Genomic DNA, 22,246 nt, shown 5'->3' with positions numbered 1-22,246 from the left:
TATAATTTTTTTTTTCTAGACAGGAAAGGGGCTAGACCATGGGCTTAGAATGTCTTGGAAACTAGTTTCTCTTACAAAGGAGGAAAATGAGCCCAGAGAAGCTGACATATTTAAATGCATTTTTTTTTTTAATTTTCTTCCACACCCTGAATGCTACATTTGATCTTTTGTTTCTTTTGTTTTGAGGCAAGGTCTCTATTATTTTGCTCTGGCTGTCTTGGAACTCTGGCTTCAAACTCAAAGATCCACCTGCCTCTGCTTTCTGAGTGCTGAGATTAAAGATGTCCATGCCTGACTAATTTTCACCGGTTTAGGCTGCATGGGGAGCTACTCTCCTAACCAGTGGCTCTTAAGACTTGGGTCACCAGGGCCTGTTCTTAGGCTTGCTGTGGTTATTTCACCCATCTGGAAACACAGGTCTGTGAGGGAACAGGGATGAACAACTAGTCCCACTCTGACCCTCCCCTCGAGCTTAGAAAAGCAGCCTTACTTCCTTTCCACGACAGTCCTTAATAACTTTATTTGCATTTGGCTCCTTCCACCGAGTGGAAGAGGTGGGTGCTGGCAGCTGTCTGGGCATCATGCGCCCTCTGGTGGGCCTCAGGAGCAATGGACACAATTGGCCACACAGGCTGTCAGTCAATAGTGTAGCACAAGGTTGTAGTAATCCTCACTCAGGTCTGTACCCCAGACCCAGCTTCAGGGGACTGGACTTGTTGGGGCAAAGCCCTGAACCTCTGGCTCTCATACTCGCCCGTGTTAGACACCCGCATGTTCTGACGAGCCTTCATCTGCTTCAAGCGGTCCTTGTCCACTTCCTGCTTGGTGAGGACGAAGAAGAGGATACCACAGGGGAAGCCGATGGCCCTAGGGATGGGGAGATGTGCACCGGGTTTGGGCAGGGACTGGGACTGAGCCAGAGGAGCTAGAAGAATCAGTCCAGCTTTGCCACTTGTACAAATGCTGTGGTGAGACATCTTCTGTTTACCTGTCCTTTGTGCTGAGTGCTGGAGGGACCCAACAAACCAGAGCCTCCTGCTGCTGCCTGCTTTAGACCACCATAGTAATTCTCTATTACATCCTGGCCAACTCCAAACTCCTAGGTATGGCACTAAAAGCCCAGTGTGGTCTACCTACCTCTTCATTTCTCCTCTTATGGCTGGTATTCATGAGCCTCTTCACTTCTGTGAATGCTTCTGTGTGATAGCCTAAGCAGCCCAGGATTGCTCTGAGTTAGCAAAAGACCTCTCTACATACACTGTCTCATGTCCCTTGCCCGACCCCTCTATTTTTCTTTATGGTGTTGCAAATTGAACTTAGGGCTTCAAGACATTAAGCATGTGCGCAACCACTAAGGGACATCGACCAACTCTCCATCTGAGCAACTGCTTCTAAAATAGGGCCTTGGTAAGGGCCAAAGAACAGGAAGCCACTAGAGCTGGTGACAGTCGCAGCTGGGGGCCTCTGTTCCCTCCTTGGCGAGATGGAAGTGCAGTGTTTACCTCAGAAAGCTTAAAACATTATATGGCAAAGTACTGTCATACCTCAGACATTTGCTGGAAAAAAATTAATTTCCCTCCCTTTTACCTTAGTGACTGATAATCAGTAATATGTATTAAAGCCAGAATCAGAACCACAGAACTCACAGAAACACATCTAGCTTCTATACAACACAAGCTGAAACTATTTTAATTAATTACTGGGACTGGAATGTTACCCCTGCTCCCAAAGGAAAGAAGGATGAATCCAGTGACTCTAATCAGATCAGCTCAATTTGCTGCACAGAAAAGCCACTGTCCCCCAGTTTTACATATCGTTCCACTCTCACCTCACCCCACTCTTCTGAGATTCCATCCCTTGACTCCAGCAATTTCCTTCCCTTGGATTCAGCTTTCCACCTGCAACTTGGAGAAGTTTCTAGGTCCCAACACCTTTCAGTGCACTCCCCACTGGCAGGCAAAGGGGAAGTTACAACTCACCAGGCTAGTCCCACAGCTTTCATGGGGTTCTTGCCCCTCTTTCTGGGAATGTATTCTAGCTCAGGGGAGAGGGGCTCAGGCTCCTCCTTGCATTCTGGTGAGCCGTGGCTCTGCAGTGCTCTGGTCCTGTTCTGGGAAGCCTTGTTAGCCGTGGCTCCAGAGAGAATCCCTGTGAATCAAAGAACGGCATGTCAGTACGGGAGATGAGGAAGGGGAATAGTGGTTGAGATTTGAGGAAGGGGAGCGACTGCAGTTTGGAGTAACAAGGGCTGTGAAGAATCTAAAGAGAAATGGGAAAATCGCCATCGGGTGACACCTTTGGAAGCTACTTCCACGTCACTGCGGGCTCCTCACCCTGGTGCCAAGGCAGTGAGCTTCGCTGCTGTTCTATTCAGAAGCCAGGCTGGGAAGGACTGCAGAGGAACTCACCGGAGACATACGTATGAAGGAAATCCGGGGAACTGTTTTAAAACTGCAGGACCTTAGCTATCCTTAAGGATAACTAACTCAATCAAGTCGAAGAGGAAGCTGAAGCCCGGAGAGACGAGCTGCTTCACACAAGGTCAAACCGCTAATTACTCAGTGCTAGAACTCAAGCCTCCAGAAGCCTAGGGCTCTTTCCTCTGCACTGCGGTGAGTGTGAAACCCCTGGGACGCGGGAGTCTAACGGTTTCTCTGTTACTCTCTCTAGCAATAAGACCCTAGACATGCCGCGCAACCTAAATGCAGGGGTTAGACTGGGTGACCTCTAGAGCATTTTTCACCCCCAGACTCTCTAAGATCTAGCAGAGAGGTGTGGGCAGCAATTGGCATCCTGACTTCCTGCTGTCGCGCTGGGTGGGATGTGAAGGAAACGGAATCTTTTAGAACCCTGCCCTCCCGAGGGTCCCTCTCCTTACCCCGGAGGACGCGGGCATTTCTCGCCCCCCGGCCCTTCAGCGCCGTAGCAGCCACCACCGCCGCCATGTTCGGGTCCCACCCCCCTTCACTGCACTCCCCGTCGGGAATTGTAGTTTGCGTAAGGGGCCTCCCCCGCGCCTGCCGTCCTGCCTACAGAGCAGAAACTACATTTCCCAACAGCCCGCGTAGCAGGCCCGGGAGAACTACTCCTCCCAGGAGACCCCGGAGGCGCGCACGCTCGCTTGTTTCCCTCCAGCTGGGGGCGGAGTCCTGTAGGGTGGAGCTTGTGCTCTCCCGCCACGCCCCGGCCTGATCATCCTAGTTCTGCCTTATGATTGGCGACTCTGTTAGTCCACCACTGTCGCTATTGGCCCGGATGCCGTCGCTCTTTCGGCCGGGAGTCACCTACGCCTACTTCCTCCCGGGAGGAGGGGCTCGAGTTCCGCGTCGTCGCGCAGAGCAGACTCTGGGAGGCGTTTGGGCCCAGAGAAGTGGATCGGTAGCTTTCGCCGCATGGAGTCCGAATCGGAGAGCGGAGCGGCCGCTGACACCCCGCCTCTGGAGACTCTGAGCTTTCACGGAGATGAAGAGATCATTGAGGTGGTAGAGCTGGATCCAGGCCCGCCGGACCCGGGTGAGAACTGACGCTCCTGAGGCCACGGGACAGGAGGCGCTCACCCCTGGCCTCTGACCCCTGCTTCTCCCCAGTTCCCCCTCCCCCCTTCCCTACCGGTCGTTCCTACCGACATTTCTCTCCCGGACCTCCCTCCCTACCCCCCCACATTTAGTTTCTAGGCCTGCCTGGGTGGGGGTTCCTTGACGCCTCCTCTGGCCCTTCCCCTCACACACCCCCTTCCCATCATGCCCTCTGTCCTCTCTTCCCACACGGTCGCTGGCCAACACTAGGTCTTCAGACCTAGCCTCTCTCCCCCTCCCCGCCCCCCAAGTGCTCTCTTCCTGCTCGGTACGTGTGGGACAACACTTTAACCTTTGACCACATGACCCACCCTCGTGTCACCTTTTTCATTCTTCAGCCCTTACCCCATTCCTTCTATATCTTTTGAGCTCCATCTTTTAACGCTTCTCCCAAAGCAGATGATCTGGCCCAGGAGATGGAAGACGTGGACTTTGAGGAAGAGGAAGAAGAAGAAGAGGGCAATGACGAGGGCTGGGTCCTGGAACCCCAGGAAGGGGTGGTCGGTAGCATGGAGGGCCCGGATGATAGTGAGGTCACCTTTGCATTGCACTCAGGTAGGCCTTTGAAGGGATCACCTCAGATCAGTACAGATGGGCTCTTGAGTATGGCCCGTTGGCCCTGGACAGGTATTATGAGAGACAGATGTGAAAAGCCACCCACTTTGGCCTGCAGGATATTCAAAGGAGGGGCCAAAGGGCACTGGGGTTAAGTGAGACCCCTGGGTTCAAATCCTACCTCTGCTGTTTAGCAGCCTGTCACCTTTGTTAGTGTTCTGAATCTTGGTGTTCTTTAAAAAAAAAGTTATATTGGATGAAAGTGAATGGAAGTAACCTAAGAGGAAGTTAAAGGCAGTTTACACTCCAAAAGGAGCATAGCCAATAACCTCAGATGCCAGCCTCATGAAGGTCTCATAACTTCCTTCATACCTAGCCTGGTATGGCCTGTGCACATGAAGCCACCTCTTGGCTTGCACCTCAGAGTGTGGTAAGGGGAACAGAACAGCAGGGGGATATGCTCTGGAGGAGGACTTGGAGCTTTGTGGGCTTGGAAGGATTTCTTATAACAATCTGATGCTGCAAACAAGAACTGGATGCAGCCTTCCCAGGAAAGAATAACTATGGCTTTGGGAAAAGGGAGTGTGCTTCTTGAAGCTTCTGAAAGGCAGAACTCTAGGCGAGAGCCCAGTTCCACCCCCTTCTCATTGAACTATGTCTTGGGACAGCATCTGTGTTTTGTGTGAGCCTGGACCCCAAAACCAACACCTTGGCTGTGACGGGGGGTGAAGACGACAAAGCCTTTGTTTGGAGGCTCAGCGATGGAGAGCTTCTCTTTGAGTGTGCAGGTGAGAGGCTGGGGAGGCAGGTGGCCCCTGTGAATACCCAGCGGCTGTTTACTGGCCTCTGTCTTGTGGTGGATCCAGGAACCCACGACAGAATAATAATAACGGTTTGGTAGGCATTGGGACAGGAAATGCTGATAGGCCAAGGGAGGCTGGCTAAGATGAGGGTTGGTGCTGGTGTAGGGTATGCGGAGGCACAGAGAAAAGGCTCTGCTTGCTTACCAGTGGGGCCAGTAGTATCTGTTCTTGGGAAACCTGGAGTGTCTGCTCCCTGGAGCTGCAGCAAATTTGGCCCCTTGTTTGCTGAAGTCCTTCTACCATTTTTTTTTTCTGCTCAATTGCTTTTAAAAGGTGACTAGATGAATGGGTCATAGGTCCCCAGCATTCAGGTATTTTTTAATGTTCTTTTTCTGCCACTTGTTCTTTTTTAAGGTTATATAGTTGGGTTGGCCTTGGATGTAGCCAAGGCTAGCCTCAAACTTGTTACATCTCTTAGGCAAATTTGAGTTCAAACTCTGCCTACTTCTCTCTGCTGCAGGCCACAAAGACTCTGTGACATGTGCTGGTTTCAGTCACGATTCCACCCTAGTGGCCACAGGGGACATGAGTGGTCTTCTGAAAGTGTGGCAGGTAGACACCAAGGAAGAAGTCTGGTCCTTTGAAGCAGGAGACCTGGAGGTGAGATCCTTGGAGTGGGTATCAACTCTGTGGAACTTGAGATCGAGTGCTTCTGGGAGGGCTAGCGCCAGGCATATCCAGATCTGCTGGAGAAGTTTGCCTTGAACCATGGCACCCCTAGCTCTAGCAGTGTATCTGTTCGCCTACAAAGTTCTCGCTGACTTAGAAGGTCACACCTTTGATAAGGTTCATGGACTCAGGTAGGCTGGGTAGCAGGCCTTGCTTACTGATCCTCCCTCTCTGACCAGTGGATGGAGTGGCACCCTCGGGCCCCTGTCCTGTTGGCGGGCACAGCCGATGGCAACACTTGGATGTGGAAGGTTCCAAATGGTGACTGTAAGACCTTCCAGGGCCCCAACTGCCCTGCAACCTGTGGCCGCGTCCTCCCTGATGGTAAGAGCAATTGCGTCTTCCTGGGGTAGAGGTGGATCCAGTGACTTGGGGGTACTTCAGTCATCCCAGTCTCCTGCCCTATACTTGGTCTTACCTGTGACTCCAGGGGGAATTTGGGGACCCCCTACTCTATCCTCCCTGCTCCTTCTTTCCTTGGTGTGTTTGAGTGCCCTCTGTCCTCTGGTTGTCTGTGCCTTGGTCCTTAGGGAAGAGAGCTGTGGTAGGGTATGAAGACGGGACCATCAGGATCTGGGACCTCAAGCAAGGAAACCCCATCCATGTACTGAAAGGTATCAGAGAGGGTGGGGGGTGTTTTCCTTGTCTGGGAGGGAGGAGCCTGAGAGCCAGGTCCCGGAACCTCTGTCCACCTGCTCTGTTCTAGGGACTGAGGGTCATCAGGGCCCTCTGACCTGTGTTGCTACCAACCAGGATGGCAGCCTAATCCTGACTGGCTCTGTGGACTGCCAGGCCAAGCTGGTCAGTGCCACTACTGGCAAGGTAAGTAGCTTAGGCTTCTGTCTGAACCGTCTGTCCCTCCCCTGTCCTTTTCTCTTTACCCAGGTCTGTGAGCCTCTTCTCTTTTCTATAGGTGGTGGGTGTGTTCAGATCCGAGACAGTCGCCTCTCAGCCCAGCCTGGGAGAGGGGGAGGAGAGCGAGTCTAACTCTGTGGAGTCCTTGGGCTTCTGCAGTGTGTGAGTGTGAGCAGAGCCTTGGCCTGGAGACCCAAGAGACTGAGGGAGGAGGTGGCTTTGGGGAGGGATCCAGGTATTGGGACCAGGGAGGAGGGAAGGTGTGTGAATCTAGGGCCTCAAGAGCCTTCTTGTGTCACCTGCTTCTCAGCATGCCTCTGGCCGCTGTTGGCTATCTAGATGGAACCTTGGCCATCTATGACCTGTCTACACAGACACTCCGGCACCAATGTCAGCACCAGGTATGATGTCTGGTGTTTTGCTCCTACTCAGTGGGCTGTTGTGTTGGCTAAAGGGCAGCCTGTCCTCTGTGGCCCCACCCTCTGAGGGTAGGGATGGGGGTCTTCTCTTCTCCCTCCTGATTTGTGCCCTCCTCTGTTACTGTGTCACATTCCGGGACAGTCGGGCATTGTTCAGCTGCTGTGGGAGGCTGGCACTGCTGTGGTGTATACCTGTAGCCTGGATGGTGTTGTTCGTCTCTGGGATGCCCGGACTGGCCGCCTGCTTACTGACTACCGGGGCCACACTGCTGAGATCCTGGACTTTGCCCTCAGCAAGTAAGCATTGTGGGCTGGCAGCTCGAGAAAGTGGGTTTAGTGTGAGGTAGCACAGGTCCTTTGTGGATGGGAGGGGATTCCTAAGGGAAATGAGACCCAATACCCGGCTGCATCCTGTGATAAAGGTATTCCAGGCCGTCCACCTGTGCAGGCACACACAGTCCTAGAATCCAGCCCTATCCCAGCAATTGGCAGTGAACTACCCATTGTGGGGACTGAGGCTGAGAATTAAGCTGTCCTATGTGGTCTGTGTTCCTCCCATGTTAGGGGTTTCCTTCACTGATTCTCTTATTTGCGTGGACATAGTTGAATCAGCTCCCTAGCTTTAGGAGAAGAGTCTGAGAACCAGATGCAGACTCAGGCAGGGGCCAGCAATAGCGGTGATGCTGGAGCCGCTGCCTCAGGACCCCTGGGAAATGGGCTTGCGCTCGGCTTTAGGTTCCTTCATCCTTTGACCCTTGTGTTCTCTCTACAGAGATGCTTCCCTGGTGGTGACCACATCAGGAGACCACAAAGCAAAAGTATTTTGTGTCCAGAGACCTGACCGTTAACGGCTGCAGCCTCTGGCATGGTGTCTGGTGTTGAGAGGGATAAAGGGACACCCCTGCCCCCCAGCAGAGGTGCGGGGTGCAGAGGGAAGAGGAGGGGAGAACATTGGACTGCTTTCCAAGCCCTTCAGCTGACCTGCCTACTCCTGTCCTTTTCCTCCCTGGAGACCCGCCTTGCCAGGCCCACCCTCCCCTGTCCAGCCCTGGGGCCTTGTAGGAGGCCATGTCTCTTTCACTTTGATTCGCTGGTGTGAGCCATGGGGTGCGTCTTTGTATGTTGGGGGTAGGTCTTTGAGGTTCCCGTTCTTTCCCTTCCCAAGTCTCTGGGAAAGGAAAGGAGGAAGAGAGACTAGTTACAGATTTTAAAAATGTAAATAAAATATACTTCCCATTGGCAGTGTCTGAGTGCATTCTGTGATGGCTGCACAGGAGGTAGTCTTCCTGTGGTGCTTAGTCTGTCTCTGGGTCCTTCTAGGGCAGTATGATGGCCCCTACCACTTCTGGAGATACAGAAGGAGATAACATGCCATAGTGGCCAGAGATTTATTTGGTCTGGGTGAGGGCTCATGGAGCAAGGGCTCCAATCCAAAGAAGTGGGACACTGAGACAGATACATGTTCTGGGAGGTAGCAGTAGCTACTGTCTTCCTAATTCAAGTCCAGGTCAATGCTGCATTGCCTGCTGGTGTGGTAGGCAGTGCTGGGACCTGGATTGTCCCTCTTGGCTCTTCCTCGGAGCACTCGTAGCCACCTTTGGGCAGCTGACCTCCAGGGGGCTGTGTAGCGCTGATCACCCAGACCCATGGCCACAGGCACAGCCGCAGCACTGGCGCTGCCCAGCGAGATGAGAGATAACAGAGTACCAGGCCCTAGTGGTGGGCGACGCTCATAGGCCAAGACCGACAGGAGCAAAGTAGCCACGTAGGGCCCCCAACACAGCAAAAAGAGCAGTGTGGCTCCTGCCTGTGCCCTAGCCTGCCTCCAGGTGAGAGTCCTAGCCAGGGTTGAGGGTGTATCACGGCACACTGCCCGTTCCAGTCGGCGGATCTCACGCAGCTGGCGGTGGGCAATGGCCAACACGCGGACAGAGAGCAGGGCAGTGGCCCCCACAGCAGGCAACAGGAGCCCATATACTTCGAGGTAGAGGTAGGGGGCTGGGAAGACAGCTTGGGAGCTGCAGTTGGCATCAGGGCTCCAATGGTTCCAGCCCAGAGCAGGCAGGCTGGCAAAGAACAGGGAGCTGACCCAGGTGAGGAGCAGGGCTAGCCGCACACTCCCACGGGGCCGGAGTGGCTGCAACACTGCCACATAGCGCTCTCCATGCACCAGCAGCAGATTGGCAAGTAGGGAGAGGAAACAAAAGTTGGGGGCCAAGTGGAGAAGGAGGCAGGACCAGTAGCCCCGATGTCTCCTGTTCCATAGCCCAGGCAGCACGGGCAGTGCCAGCCCTGTGAGCAGCCCAGCTAGTAGTAGGCTTAGAAAGAAGCAGCCAGCAGGTGGGCTGCGCAGGTGGCGGTCCAGGGCGATGCCTAGGGCCAGGAGCAGGTTGGCAATGACGATGAGGCTTGCCAGGACCAGAGAAAGTCCCAGAACCCCCATGGGAATGGCCGACAGCTCAGTGTTGTGTGTCATCATGGGTCTCGGCACATGGAGGGTCCGGAGCTGCAACCAGCATGCCTGGATGGAGGAGTGGCCAGAGTTAGGTTGGTCCTGCAGCTGCTGCCCTCGTGGGGACAGCACATTATCACTGAGGCTTTGGGCGCAGACTGTGAGCCGTACCTTACTTTCTGACACATTTTCTCAGTTTCCAACTTAAAAAAAAAAATTACATAGGGAAATCATGCTTTTGATTTCTCTTAGAAAATCAATTCTGGTGTATCTTAGAAGAAGCTACCCTTCAGACAATAACCACAGTTCCCAACAGGTAGCTTTACCTCCGGTCTCAGCCAGCCCCTGGGCAGCTATGTTTGTCTGTCTAGACTGGAAGGCAACCTACCCAAAGCATTTGTCAACCTTTCCCTACCCACATCAGGGTGGCAAGAGAGGACAGTAGCTGGCCAGTCACTGGGTGAGAGGCTCCCAAAGGCCAGGTCTGGGAAGTCACAGAGTGCTCTGTTCCTGCACCCCCACCCTGTCTACACGTGGAGCCTGTTACAGATCAGTGAACAGCCTCTGGGTAGGACTTCCAGCCCATAAACTTGACTCATCTGCTCCACACTAGCAACAGGCCCTTCCTGGGAACTGGAGGGAAGGGTGGGGAGATGCTTGGTAAGGAATTGGGGGTGCTAAAAACAAAGAACCCCCTCACCTCTAAACATAAGCTGAAACCAGGGGACAAGGAAAAGCCTTGAGATCGACTGGAGCTTGCTTGCTTTTACTTGGCTGCTTGGTCTCGGCCCCAGGCCACACTGGAGGGCCAGTGGGAGGGATCCTGGATCCTGTCAACTGGAGCATCTGCTGTTGCTAGGATCAAAGTCAATACGGAAGGGTTCTGCCTTCTGCTCCTCTGGTCTCTGGCCTAGGACCAGCATCAGCTGTGTGGTTACCTTAGGCTGTAAGATGCTCTTCTTCCCAAGTGCTCCCAAGCTGCACTCCTGATGCTCTCCCCTCCACTGGCCTAGTTCTCCAGGCTCCCCCACAGCCTGCCACTCAGGCCTAGCTTTCCTTCTCCATCTCCTAGTTTGTTTCCCTTCCTCCCTAAACCGTCTGCTTTTATTAAACTACCGAGACCTGCCTTGAGCTAGAGATCCACCCTTCGGACCCTCATCAGCCTCCCTCAGAATAGCAAGAAAGGTAGAGATCAATATCTAGGGGTAATGTCCTGGTGGGGTGTGGACCATAGCTCCTGAATGGCTTGAGCCAGTGCAGTGACCTCTTCAGGATCAGACCTGGAAGGGTTGCTGTGTAGCTACTCACATGGCTGTTAGGAACAGGTGGTGCTTGCTAGCTCTTCCTCCGAGGATCAAAGAGTCACAGCGGCCACTCGTGCAGGTCTTCGGGCCATGCCTGGTGTCCTGGTCAATGAGTGCATGGTGCTTCGATGCTGGGGACAGCAGGAACCAGGCCTGCCTGCTCAGGCTCTGTCCTGGCCTGGGCTCCTGAAGGGATGGAAGAGTCCAGGCTGGAAGACCTCAGTCTTGGCTCCGCCTCTGGGGTGGGACGTGGCACATCCTGACTGCTTTTACTGAGAGGGCTCCCCCTCCTGTGTAAGTGAACCCTTCCCTAGCAGTCGGCCACATCATGAAACCTGGGTGGTGTTTCCTTACCTCTGAGAACCCTCTTGCTCACAATGCCAGGCTCACATGGGAAAACCATTCCATCTAATGAATGTTTGGTACACAACACTCCTCCCCTCCTGCTAACAGAGCCATTTTTTTAGCTATCTTAAGCCCTGAACATGTCAGTCAGCAGCCCACAACCAGCTAGATACTTCTGCTGATAACACCAGAGGATGGTGTGTATGTAAGATGGAGGTGTGGCTGGGGTCAGAGAATCTTCACTAATCTAGTCTTGTCTTCCTGAGTCTGAAGTCATCCTGCACTTTTCTTGTGAGACAGGGTCTCATATTGCCTGGGCTGGCCTCAAACTCCTGTGTAGTGGACTGTCACCTTGAATTTCTGATCCTTTTTCCTCTACCTCCCAAGTTATAGCTTTATGTCACAGAATCTGATGGTTCTCCTACACTCCACCATATTACAGGCAGGTTAGAGAACTCATGGATTCACTTAGGTTAGCAATCAACTGAACTCCATCCCCAGTCCTGAACGGTTTCTGAGTCAAGTTTTGGGACGGGATATGGTAAGACTGTTTCAATACTGTCACTCCTCCTCAAAAGGAAAAGTCACCTGCTGGAGTTGTGGTGGGGAGTGTCAGCATAGGGACCTGTGGATACCACAATGTTTGACAGTACTGAGCAGAGGTCAACTCAACAAATGGCTGGCTCTCCCACCTCCATGGGACTCAGGGGCATACCCGGCAGTGCGCATGAAAGGGCTGGTGGTGGTGCCACTGCTTTAGCTATGTGATGTAGGCAAACTGTTTAAATTCTCTCAGTTTCTTTATCTGCAGAACAGAGCTCAAGATCGTACTTACCTAACCTGTGTTTGTGGTCCTAGCCCTTGGGTGCTGAGATGTGTAGGTTGCAGTAAGTTGCAGCCAGTTTCAGACGCATAGTCAGACCTTGTTTCAAAGCAACCAAAGAGTCTCCTTCCAGTAGAGTAGGTAACATGAACCGTATCAGCCCATACTCCTGAGTACTTGATTACTGTTAATGCGGACATCATTAGGCTTTCTGTTCTTCTCAGCACCTGTCCCCTTCAGACAAGTACTCTGCCTTGAAAGGCAGATGGGGAGCCTAGGACATCCAAGGGACGTCATGTTTGCTTTAGAGGAAAACTGAGAAAACGAGGTAGAGAGGAGGACATGTTCGCAGTGCAGAAGCCGAGAGTTCTGCGTCCTATTTCCACTCTTTATCTTTAGGGCAAAGGGAGGGGAGCCCAGCCAAACTTCCTAAGGACTGAACCAGGCTGGGGCTGTATCGAGTAAGCTGGAACTAAGTTAAGACCAACCTCCTCATAGAGGAAGAAGACTTCTCTACCCTTGGGGAGAGCGGTTGGAGGTTTGAGGACTCTGGCATCGTTTGCCCTACAGCACACATTCCAGGGTCCTGGAGAGGTGGGGCTTCTGCTGGGAGAATAAGCAGACCGGTCTTAAATCCATCCCCCAGGATGCCGCAGCGTCTCAGTCCCACGCAGTGGCAGTGGGGCATGAGTCAGGCTCTGGGAGAGTTCAGCCTAGGGCTAGTCTAAAATGGTGCAAGACCCTCTTGGATATAGGGGCTGCCAGGAATAAACAAGCCTGTCTTCTGTCCCCAGCCTCCTTCCCCAGAGATTCAGGATGTCTGTTTCTTCTCTGTTCTGTCTAAACACTGTGTGTGGTATGGCGTGTGAGGGGGACAGCTCAGGCAGTGGGAGCTGGAGAGTCTGGGTCCTGTCCTGTGCTCAGTTCAGTTTCTCCATTACCAGCGTATTTGCTTCCTTTCTGTAGCTGTTAAGCCCTGGGCCATGACAGTTTCTTTTGCCCTCTGGTGCAAATTTTCAGACATTCCATCTGCTGCCTGTGGCCCTGACCTGATGTTTTCCTGGTGGAGAGCATGTGCTGGACTGGACAATCCAGACTGTCCCAGAAGTCTCCTAGACCGCCTTGGTTCAGTTTCATGTATTATTTTCCTGGGACTGGGTGGGTGTGCTTTATGAGGTCTGAAAGCAGTTACTCTGAACCAGGGAAGCAGATGAAACTTCCTATGCTCTGAATTGCTTTCCCAGCTACTACTTAGTACGCCCCACACCAATGAGACAGGGTCTTGGTATGTAGCCCACGCTAACCTTGTACTCCTGATTCTCCTGCCTCAGCCTCTCAAGTGCTGTTAAACATGTTCCACTCAGATTTAGAGATTCCTTTTCTCTCTCCAACAGAGGCAATACAACCATCTTAGGTAAGAGTACAACCTTCAAGGGCACCTGCACTCATGCACATACACACACATATAATTTTAAAAACATTGTAAAGAAGAGAAGTAAGCTTATATAGCTAAATTCTAGAACCAGAGTGTAGCTCAGTGGTGGCTGGTGATTGCGCAGCATACATGAAGCTCTGGGATTCATCCCTAGCACTGGGCGTGGGGGGAAACCCACCCAAATAAATATTCTCTATGTATGCAGATCTGTGTCTGTATGTATTAGAGATGTGTATGCTGTATAACATGTATTTATCTGCTTTTTTTCCCATTGTTCTGAAGCAAGGTCTCATTCGTGGGCCAGGAACTCAAAGCAAACTGCCTTGCCCTTGGAAGTGCCAGGAATAAGTGTGAACCACTACGCCCAACTCACCATGTGTTACTCCCCATTTAGTATGTATCAGCTATTGTGATGTCCCATCATATCACCCTACCAGCATGCTTACTGGGTACCCTCTTGTCCCCTGCTGTCGTTTTTTTTTTTTTTTTTTTTTTTTTAAAGGATTCAATGAGTTTCACTAGAGGTGTTTACAGGAGCATAAATACCTTACCAGCCGCTAAATCATTGAAGAAAATGTCTCCTCCTCTTCCTGTCAGCATGAGTTTTTGATGTTGACAACACATTGTGGAATTGAGACAGGGTTTATTTACTATTCTAAGAATATTTAATGTGATACGTTCTGTGATTTCTAATCAACCTGATTTTATTTCTGTGGTACTTCTTTAGAAACCTGTCTCAAGAGACACCCTCCACCCCCATCCCCACTCCCAAAAAGGTATAGGTTATTGCTGTTGCTTGCCTACCTGAACTAGATGGTAAGACCCTATTGGAGCCTTTTGTTTTTGAGGCAGTGTTTGTCTACGTAACTGGCTGTCCTAGAATTCTGTAGACCAGGTTGGCCTTGAATTCAACAGAGCAGCCTGTTTATCCCCAACCTCACCCCCAAGTGCTGGGATTCATTACCACCGCCTAGTTGGTTTTTTTGGGTTCTGTTTTTTTGAGACATGGTTACATTATGCAGCCTTGGCTCGCCTGGAATTCATTGTATCAAACAGGCTTGTTTTGAAATCACAGAAGTCCACCTGCTACTACCTCCCGAGGACTGGAGACCATTGTTCTTAAAAACTGTGTGCACTTGTCCACCCCAACACTTATCTCATGTAGGAACTGCTGAGCCTGTGAGAGGGCTGCTCCTGCAGATCCAGAGCTGCAGGATCTCCAGGACACAGGGAAACAACAGGACAATGGTGAGGAATCCTGGTGAGGGTCCAGTATGGATGGTGTGGCAGAAGCCAGAGGCCTTGAACCAGACAGACCAATGACGCATTGCTATGAACATTGGCAAGTAAAGATATATAAACAGGATGATATACTGTAGCATACTGTGGCATACTATGGTTTCCATGATGAGATTTCTTTTTTTTCTTTTGGGGGACGGTTGCAAGGGCAGTTATGAAGGGATGGAAAGATGAGTGGGATTGGTGTATAGTGTGAATCAAAGAATCAATAAAAACTTAAAAAAAAAAAAAGAGTTGTCCTGATCAAAGTCTCTCTCCCTCTCTTCATTAGAAGTAAAAAAGAATTCAAGACCTGGAAGATAGGGAAGAGCATCAGGAAACACTGCCATCAAGGCATGATGCTGCTGTTAGAACCACAACCACACAGCAGCTACGGGTACGCAGATGGGATCTTCCAACATTTATGTTAGAGGGAGGAGGTGCACATGAAATCCCACCCTTCCCTAAGGATTGCTAATGGTTGCTGGAGGCCATGGTATCCTTTCGTCTAACAGTCTAAGACTAGGAGACTGGAGACTAAGTGGGAAGAAACAGGGTTCAGACGGGAAAGGAAGGATACCAACGGCTGGTGGGTGGTAAAAATCATCTCAAAACAAACAAAGCAAGTTGTCACCACTGCCAAGAATGCACAGGGAGATCCAGAGTTCTCATTCTAAAGTCGGCACAAAGGCAAAGGCTAGGCAGGGTTGGGTGGAGCAAATCTGTCATCCAAACACTTGAAGACTAAGGCAGGAAGACTGCTGACCTGGAGGTCAGCCTGGGCAGAGATGCTCTGACAAAAAAACAAAAAACAAAAAAACCAAACCAAACCAACAAAAACAACCAGAAAAAGTAGTTGGTCATGGTGGTACATGCATGTAGTCCCAGCACTTGAGAGGCAGAGGCCAGACTGGATTAGATAGCAGGATCCTGTCAAAAACCATCAAAACCAACAAGAATAACTCCTCTATCAAAACTACCATTGAAACTCTATTACTCTCAAGATACTTTATTACCTCCCAGAAACCGGACACCTTGCAGGTCCTTAGGACCCCATTCTAATGAATTATGCCTAATGACATAAGGACATTTTAAAATGACGACACATTTTAAACTTCCTGACAATGAATGGGGTAAAATAGTTACCTAACCCTGTCCTGGTACACATGTACAAAACCACATCTCCAATCAATTCTATGTGTGATATAGTGACCACACTACTCCATTCTTAAAAACAAATGCTGGGTTCAGACAACCATCCAAGTGAGGAAAATGCACACAAACATACAACAGCACCAAGTGTTAAATGGGTTAAATGTGAAGAAAGCATATGGGTCTTATGTCATTCTACTGGTGTAACGGATACTGTGCCACAATCTCTCAAGGTGTCAGCACTGAGGAGGTGACAGGACCTCAAGTTATCATCTCTGACATTCATGCAAAGAAATGTTATCTCAAAATCAAAATTGTAAAAAATGAAAGTGCTGCCTGTATAAAGTCAGGGGACTGTACAACTTACTGATTATCAAACTCGTCTGCAACACACTGCCTGAAATGGAGACAAAAAAACAGCCTTCAAATCATCCTGGATTTGGCACATCTTGCTAGAAGACAGCACACTTTGCTAGGTGTCCAGGAATCTATTCAGCAGGCCTCTCCTGCATCAGTGCCACAGTGAAGTCCTGCAGTACCATGTTTAGGAAATGCCCTTTATTATTTATGATAGAAGGACAAGCAGTTTTAATTCAAGTCTTTTTGTTTTTGGTTTTTTGAGACAGGGTTTCTCTGTGTAGTTCTGGCTGTCCTGGAACTCACTCTGTAGACCAGGCTGACCTCGAACTCAGAAATCCGCCTGCCTCTGCCTCCCAAGTGCTGGGATTAAAGGTGTGTGCCACCACCACCCGGCAATTTTTTTTTTTTAATTCAAGTCTTACTCAGAAGCACAGCCAGGTACATCTGAGTTTAAGGGCAGCAAAACCCTATTTCAAAAACTAACCATCCACCCACCCAATCCAAATCCCTATCTCTCTCACACACGCACATGTAGACAGAGTAGAGTACACAAGCATTTTATTGGTTTTTTTTAGAATGTAGCCCAGATTGGCCTCAAACTCAACTGTATATCCGAGGACAACTTTGAACTTCTGATCCTCCTGCCTCTACCTCAGAAGTGCTAAGAATCAAGGTATATGCCATAGCAGATGAGGAGTGAGTGGTTAGCATCTGCTGCTTCTGCAGAGGGTTGGGTTGGTTTTAGACCCACAGGAGCTCAAAACCACCTGTACCTCCACTCCAAAGGATATCATTTCCGTACCCAGTACATGCACATCTCCCCCGCCCCCATACACACACTCGTGTGTGCGCGCACAAAACATTTATGCACATAAAATAATTAAAGTGTGGGCCACCAAACCCAGTTTATACGGTACAAGTGATTGAACCCAGGGATTCAGGAAAAGTTAGGTAAACATTATTGAAGTGGAAATTGGGAGACTCTGCTGTGTCATGTGGTATTTTTCTGAAAGCTGTCTGTCTTGTGAGAAGATATTTTGCTAAAGCAAACATGTAAGGGGTCATGTGATGTTTTGATGAAGGCGATGCTTGAGAAGGTGTGTGGTTATTTGGAAAGAATATAAATATAACCCCATAGACAGAGGGGTCTTCATTGATCTTCGCTTGTCATGACTTCATAGAGAAAAACTTGCCAAAAAACTTCTTGTGGTATTTTGACTGCTTGAGACGACTCATGCCAATCCGGCAGAGCCTCGAGGTTTCTTCTGGATCCATCTGCTGCTACTGATGTCTGATGTACTATTTGATGTTTTAGACTGGACTACAGAAATCCTGACAGCAAAGATTGGAGTTGCCCCAAAATACTTCTAAAAGGTCCACATTCCCCTTGTGCATCTTTCTCCCCAACCTTTGGTTTAAGAACCTTTATTATAGTAGGTTTTGGAAAAATCTAAGCCTACATATTATATCCACTGAAGTATATTCCCAGCCCCAGAATATTTTAATTTGCCTGTCACACTAAGGGAGTTTCCTGGCTACTCAGATGGGTACTGTTAGCTACCAAGCTTTACAAAGTAGAAAGCATGTTTAAACAAACAAACAAACAAACAAACAATAAACAAACAATCCTATAATCCCAGAACTCAGAAAGCTGAGGCATGAAGATTGTTGGAGTGTTTGAGGCCAACTCGGGCTACAAAGACCAATAAAATGAACACAAGCAAGCAAGCCCCCCTTTTCTCCCCACTCCACTCCAAAGTTTACACACCAGCCCTTCCTTCCTCTAGAGAAGGGAGGCTTGCTGGTTCAAGGACAGTGCAGATCTACCCTTTCCTCCTCTTTTGGACTCAATAGTCCAGAAAATCAACTAATTCTCAAGTAAGATAGAAAGATTTTCTTTATTAATGACCCCAACCGTATTTCTTTAGATACAGGAGTTCTGAACTCAAATACTTAGAAGAAAACAAGTTAAGATTGCATTACCTGCAATTCATTACCAGTAACATATTGCAAAGCAAACAGCTTGGAAAAGGAAGGGGAGTGAGGGAGGAAAAATAAAAGGGAATTAAGTTGATCAAGTGGATTTTTTTTTTTAATTCTTAGGAACTATCAAGTCCTTGCAAGCACAGCTCGTTCTGCAGGTTATTTGCCAAACTCGTACAAAATGGAACCCAAACGGAGAATCCCTTAAGAACCTGGAGAAGGTGCAACATGAAGGGCTACGATTATCCAGTAGCAAGCAGTCCAGCCTTCGGTCAACAGCGCTTCCTCCTCAGTTCCCAAGAGTTAGCGGGATGAAAAAGTCTTCCCCCTTCAAAAGCAGAGACAGAGTAAAGGCTTACTCCAGATGTCCTTTCCTCCCGGCCTATCCTAGGCCTGGGATGGAATGCCCAAAGACACCAAACAAAGAGGGAAGGGAGAGTTTTCCAGCAAAGGTGCTAGAGCCACAGGGTTCAGTTAAGACCCAGGTTTCACAGATTGGGTACACTACTTTCTTCCAACTCAATACTAAACAACACCATGTCAAGCCCATAAGCACACTGGATGTTCTCAGCAGATGAGAAAATCTTCTGCAATTGTTTTTAGTCAGTGTCTCACTCCTGGATGGCCTGGAACTAACTGTGTACACTAGGTCTGCTTCTGCCTCCTGAGATCAGGGATAAAGGTGTATGCTACTGTGCCCACTTTTCTCTAGTTTTCAGACAACTTAGACAGACCTGAATCTCAGGTCACTGACGCTCCTGCTACCCAGTTGATCCCATTTAGATAACAATATTTTAACTTTTCAACAAGAGGTAGAAAGTTCAAAGCCACCTTAAAAAATCTCAATCACTAGGCATAGAGGTCTAGGCTTTTAATCCCAGCACACAGGAGGATCTCTGTAAGTTCCAGGATACCCAGGGATGTATAGTGAGACTCTGCCTAAACAAACAAACAAACAAACAAACCCAATTTCAAAGGTTAAAGACATTCTGGTTGTCATGTGGTAGGTACACTCTAGCTCACAGTCCTGAGTGTACACTGTCCTGGTCCTCGTTCCTGAGCTGTGGTATCCTTTTCCACCCAGTAAATCCCCAGAGGGGTTACTAGACCCACAAAGAGCCTACAAACGGTACTCACTCCAAGTGTATTTGGTAAAGTAGACTGAAATTGAGATCCGAGAACTATGGAAGAGGAGAGCAGGAACAGAGCTCTCCATGTTTGGTGCTCACCCCAAATCAAGCTGTTTGATGGCCTTCTCCACAAGAAAAGCACAGCATGGTGGAGTGCTGACTCCACAGGCAACTTCTAGTTTGGGGCCAGACTCTTTTTTTTCTTTTTTTTTTTCTCTCTCTCTCTCTTTTTTTTGGTTTTTCGAGACAGGGTTTCTCTGTGTAGCCCTGGCTGTCCTGGAACTCACTCTGTAGACCAGGCTGGCTTCGAACTCAGAAATCTGCCTGCCTCTGCCTCCCAAGTGCTGGGATTAAACGTGTGCACTACCACTGCCTGGCTCGGGGCCAGACTCTCAACAGGTCCACTTAACTCTCTACTTAGCAGAATGGTTTTCAAACAACTAAATTTATTCCTGTAAAGGATTCATCTTTCCTCAGCCTCCTCCATCAGAACAGGAATCAATTTCTGCCCCTTTCTGTCCAATTTGGCAGCAACTACCAGGAACACTGGTGGCCATAGGACAGAGCGATGTGGGCAGTTATCAGGATGAAGGTAGGTGATGCAAGCAGTCCCAGGGTTATCTTAACATCCCACCTTTTGACCTTTCTGTCTGATACTGTTTTGTTTTTGTTTTTTGCTTGTTTGCTTGCTGTGTGTGTAAATGTCAGGAGTCAGCAACGGGTGTTTTCCTTAAGCAGTCAATCTCCCCCACTCTCTGAGACAGGGTCCTACTTGACAGCTCTGGATGGCTTGGAACTTGCTGGTCTTGAAATCACTGAGACGAGCTGGGAGGTGGGGATGCAGACCTTTAAGCCCAGTGCTTCGGAGACAGAGGCAGGAGGATTTCTGAGGTCCAGGCCAGCCTGATCTACAAGGGCTCACAGTGGCTTGACTATGGTTGGCCCATGAGAAGTAGGTGTGGCCTTGTTGGAGGACGAGGATCACCTTGTGTGTGTGTGTGTGTGTGTGTGTGTGGTGGTGGTGGTGGTGGTGGTGCTGCTGCTGCTGCTGCTGAAGCTCCTTCCAGTGCAGAAGGATCAGTTTCTTTCTCCTGGCTGCAGTCAGGTCAAGGTGCAGAACTGTCCTTCTCCAGCACCACGGTCTGCCTGCATGCTGCCATGCTTCCCGCTACAATAATGAACTAAACCTCTGAAACTATAAGCCACCTCCAATTAAATATTTGCCTTTGTAAGAGTTGCTTGGGTCATAGTGTCTCTTCACAACAATGGACACTTTAACTAAGACAGCAATCTTGTTTCAAAAACCAAACCAATCAATGGGGGGGAAAAAACCCCTGGGCTCAACTAATCTTCCTGCTGCAGTCCCCCAGCAGCACAGTAGCTGGTTCTGATGTATCTCCCAGAGTGAGGTCAGAGTTGTGGCTGGTGGAAAGCACTTTTGTAAGACAAAGAACCTGCAGGCACCAGCAGACAGGGTCTTGAAAGGACAGAAACAACAATGGGCGTGCCCTGTTTACAGCTTTGGGCTTTTGAGGTATGCTAAGCAGGGTCACACTGTGCCTTGGCATTTGATGCAGTCTCTGAACAGGGATCAGATCGAACAGCAACCTTCCGTAGCACAGAAAGGCAGGAGACTGCACAGATGCCTGACATTCCTGGGACTGGAAACCCTCACCTACTACACAGTACTCAGTTGAGCTCTCAGATGGCAATGGAGTCTAACTAAAGGTGTTCTGAATGCCACCCACACTAGAGTCAACTCTCTAGGTCCCACACCGTATTGGCCTTTGAGTATAGAACCAAGCTTCGTACTACTCCACTTGTCTTCTCTCTCTCTCTCTCTCTCTCTCTCTGACAAGGCAGCCTTTGCCCTGTATACCTTTCCTGCTGAGAGCAGACCAGAAGAGTAAGTAGGCACTGGCCCAGGCCTCTTCAGACATTCCAGATACATCCAGGTGAAGTCCTTTTGATTTCACTTGTACTTTGGCAGCTATGCGCTTGGCCCAGCCCACTGGCCCCCGCACACAGTACTCTTCAGTCCCCTGGGGTGCAGGCACCAGGGATGGGAAGGTGGTTCCTCCTACTTACGTGATTGTTTTCATTTCTTTTTTCTCGGCATCTGGGCGTGCACGGTTGAGCACCTTAAGGAAGTCAGACGTTTTTGCTCGCATACGTGTATGAATATAGGCCTAAGAGCAAACACAGGAAGGCCTGAAGCAGGCTCATGTTCTAGAAAGATAGAGTTCCTTTCATTGGGATAAGTCATGGGGTATGTTGGGGAGCACATAAGGGGAACAGGACAGTTAAGCAGCAATACCAGAGATACAGACCCAGACCTCTGCTTTAGGCAGGATGTGTGGAAGGGGAGAGACATTTCTCTTACTGGGGTAGTGGGGGCCAAACTGGCGCTTTTGAGCATACTAGCCAAATGCTTGGTTCAGGAGATGGTTTCTGTAACTTTTTAACGATTTACTGTATATGTGTGCCTGAATGAGCTCATGTATACTATGTATGTGTGTGTATCCCCAGAGGTCAGAAGAGAGCACCGGTTCCTGGGAACTGAACCTAGGTCCTAAAGAGTAGTGAGAGCTCTTACTGTTGATCTCTCTGCAGTGCCATGTGGCAGTGTCTACTGTGAGTTAATCAATGACTCAGTAGGGACGCTGGTGCCCCTCTCTCACCTTAGAGCACTTAATGTGGTAGTGCAGATAGTCCCGGAACGTGTGGATCAGGTTGATGGTGTTGTCTCGAGCAGTGGCATTGGTGTGGCGAGGGAACAGCACTAAGGCAGGGACAGAAAACAAGGCATTGCAGTGGTGTGCATGCTACTAGCAGACAACACAATCCAAGAGTGCCAATGAGAGCAAGGAATGAGGCTCATTTCAAATCTGGATACCATACTGAACTTTAGCTTTCAGGTTTAGGAACAAAGTGCTTGTCCTGGGTCCTTGGTGCTAAAGCATAGACTATTACTGTCAGAAAAACTAGGTTCTGAAGAAAACTCATCTCCTGACCATGACAACCAATCCAACACAGGCCTGGCAGGAG

At 49.7% G+C, this 22,246-nt stretch overlaps 4 protein-coding genes across 8 annotated transcripts in view; 1 reads left to right on the top strand and 3 right to left on the bottom strand.

The window, feature by feature from the left end:
* Nucleotides 1-490: 490 nt before the first annotated feature.
* LOC114614962 (probable hydrolase PNKD) lies at nt 491-2,976 on the bottom strand. 3 transcript variants are annotated; one of them, XM_028760577.1, is made up of 3 exons: nt 2,879-2,976; nt 1,980-2,148; nt 491-867 (listed from the first exon to the last, which is right to left on the bottom strand). In XM_028760577.1, exons 1-3 carry the CDS (start codon nt 2,943-2,945, stop codon nt 675-677), a joined length of 429 nt encoding a protein of 142 aa, XP_028616410.1. In that variant the 5' UTR covers nt 2,946-2,976; the 3' UTR covers nt 491-674. The 3 variants fall into 3 exon arrangements, with proteins under 3 accessions (XP_028616410.1, XP_028616411.1, XP_028616412.1); XM_028760578.1 differs by lacking the exon at nt 491-867 and adding an exon at nt 874-1,904 and having other exon boundaries at nt 2,879-2,955; XM_028760579.1 differs by lacking the exon at nt 491-867 and adding an exon at nt 874-1,898 and having other exon boundaries at nt 2,879-2,955.
* Aamp (angio associated migratory cell protein) lies at nt 2,386-8,178 on the top strand. 2 transcript variants are annotated; one of them, XM_028760573.1, is made up of 11 exons: nt 2,386-3,513; nt 3,975-4,130; nt 4,799-4,918; nt 5,454-5,593; nt 5,842-5,986; nt 6,193-6,276; nt 6,369-6,484; nt 6,576-6,679; nt 6,828-6,918; nt 7,079-7,233; nt 7,709-8,178. In XM_028760573.1, exons 1-11 carry the CDS (start codon nt 3,393-3,395, stop codon nt 7,782-7,784), a joined length of 1,308 nt encoding a protein of 435 aa, XP_028616406.1. In that variant the 5' UTR covers nt 2,386-3,392; the 3' UTR covers nt 7,785-8,178. The 2 variants fall into 2 exon arrangements, with proteins under 2 accessions (XP_028616406.1, XP_028616405.1); XM_028760572.1 differs by having other exon boundaries at nt 3,282-3,513; nt 3,972-4,130.
* Nucleotides 8,179-8,365: 187 nt separating this feature from the next.
* Nucleotides 8,366-10,886, bottom strand: Gpbar1 (G protein-coupled bile acid receptor 1). The gene is made up of 2 exons (XM_028760575.1): nt 10,697-10,886; nt 8,366-9,457 (listed from the first exon to the last, which is right to left on the bottom strand). The coding sequence occupies exon 2, from the start codon at nt 9,413-9,415 to the stop codon at nt 8,429-8,431; it is 987 nt and encodes a 328-aa protein (XP_028616408.1). The 5' UTR covers nt 9,416-9,457; nt 10,697-10,886; the 3' UTR covers nt 8,366-8,428.
* Nucleotides 10,887-17,964: 7,078 nt separating this feature from the next.
* The window catches only part of Arpc2 (actin related protein 2/3 complex subunit 2), a 30,894-nt gene continuing 26,612 nt past the window's right edge, over nt 17,965-22,246 (bottom strand). For both annotated transcript variants that reach the window (XM_028760554.1, XM_028760555.1), the window contains exons 9-11: nt 21,880-21,980; nt 21,287-21,387; nt 17,965-18,396 (exon numbers count right to left, since the gene is read on the bottom strand). In XM_028760554.1, the coding sequence (XP_028616387.1) occupies nt 18,372-18,396; nt 21,287-21,387; nt 21,880-21,980 (227 nt within the window). In that variant the 3' untranslated portion in view covers nt 17,965-18,371. The remainder of the gene's footprint in view (nt 18,397-21,286; nt 21,388-21,879; nt 21,981-22,246) is intronic.

This window comes from Grammomys surdaster, unplaced genomic scaffold (genome assembly GCF_004785775.1).
Source record: "Grammomys surdaster isolate TR1022 unplaced genomic scaffold, NIH_TR_1.0 126546, whole genome shotgun sequence".
Lineage (NCBI taxonomy): Eukaryota > Metazoa > Chordata > Mammalia > Rodentia > Muridae > Grammomys > Grammomys surdaster.
This window is presented reverse-complemented; position numbering and strand designations above follow the sequence as displayed.

Coding starts and splice junctions, on each gene's coding strand:
- Gpbar1 (XM_028760575.1), bottom strand. CDS start 9,415: ATGATGACACACAACACTGAGCTGTCGGCCATTCCCATGGGGGTTCTG.
- Aamp (XM_028760572.1), top strand. CDS start 3,393: ATGGAGTCCGAATCGGAGAGCGGAGCGGCCGCTGACACCCCGCCTCTG. Junction 3,514..3,971: donor TCCAGGCCCGCCGGACCCGG/GTGAGAACTGAC, acceptor CTTCTCCCAAAG/CAGATGATCTGGCCCAGGAG. Junction 6,919..7,078: donor GGCACCAATGTCAGCACCAG/GTATGATGTCTG, acceptor ATTCCGGGACAG/TCGGGCATTGTTCAGCTGCT.
- LOC114614962 (XM_028760577.1), bottom strand. CDS start 2,945: ATGGCGGCGGTGGTGGCTGCTACGGCGCTGAAGGGCCGGGGGGCGAGA. Junction 2,149..2,878: donor AAATGCCCGCGTCCTCCGGG/GTAAGGAGAGGG, acceptor TTTGATTCACAG/GGATTCTCTCTGGAGCCACG. Junction 868..1,979: donor AAAGCTGTGGGACTAGCCTG/GTGAGTTGTAAC, acceptor CCCCATCCCTAG/GGCCATCGGCTTCCCCTGTG.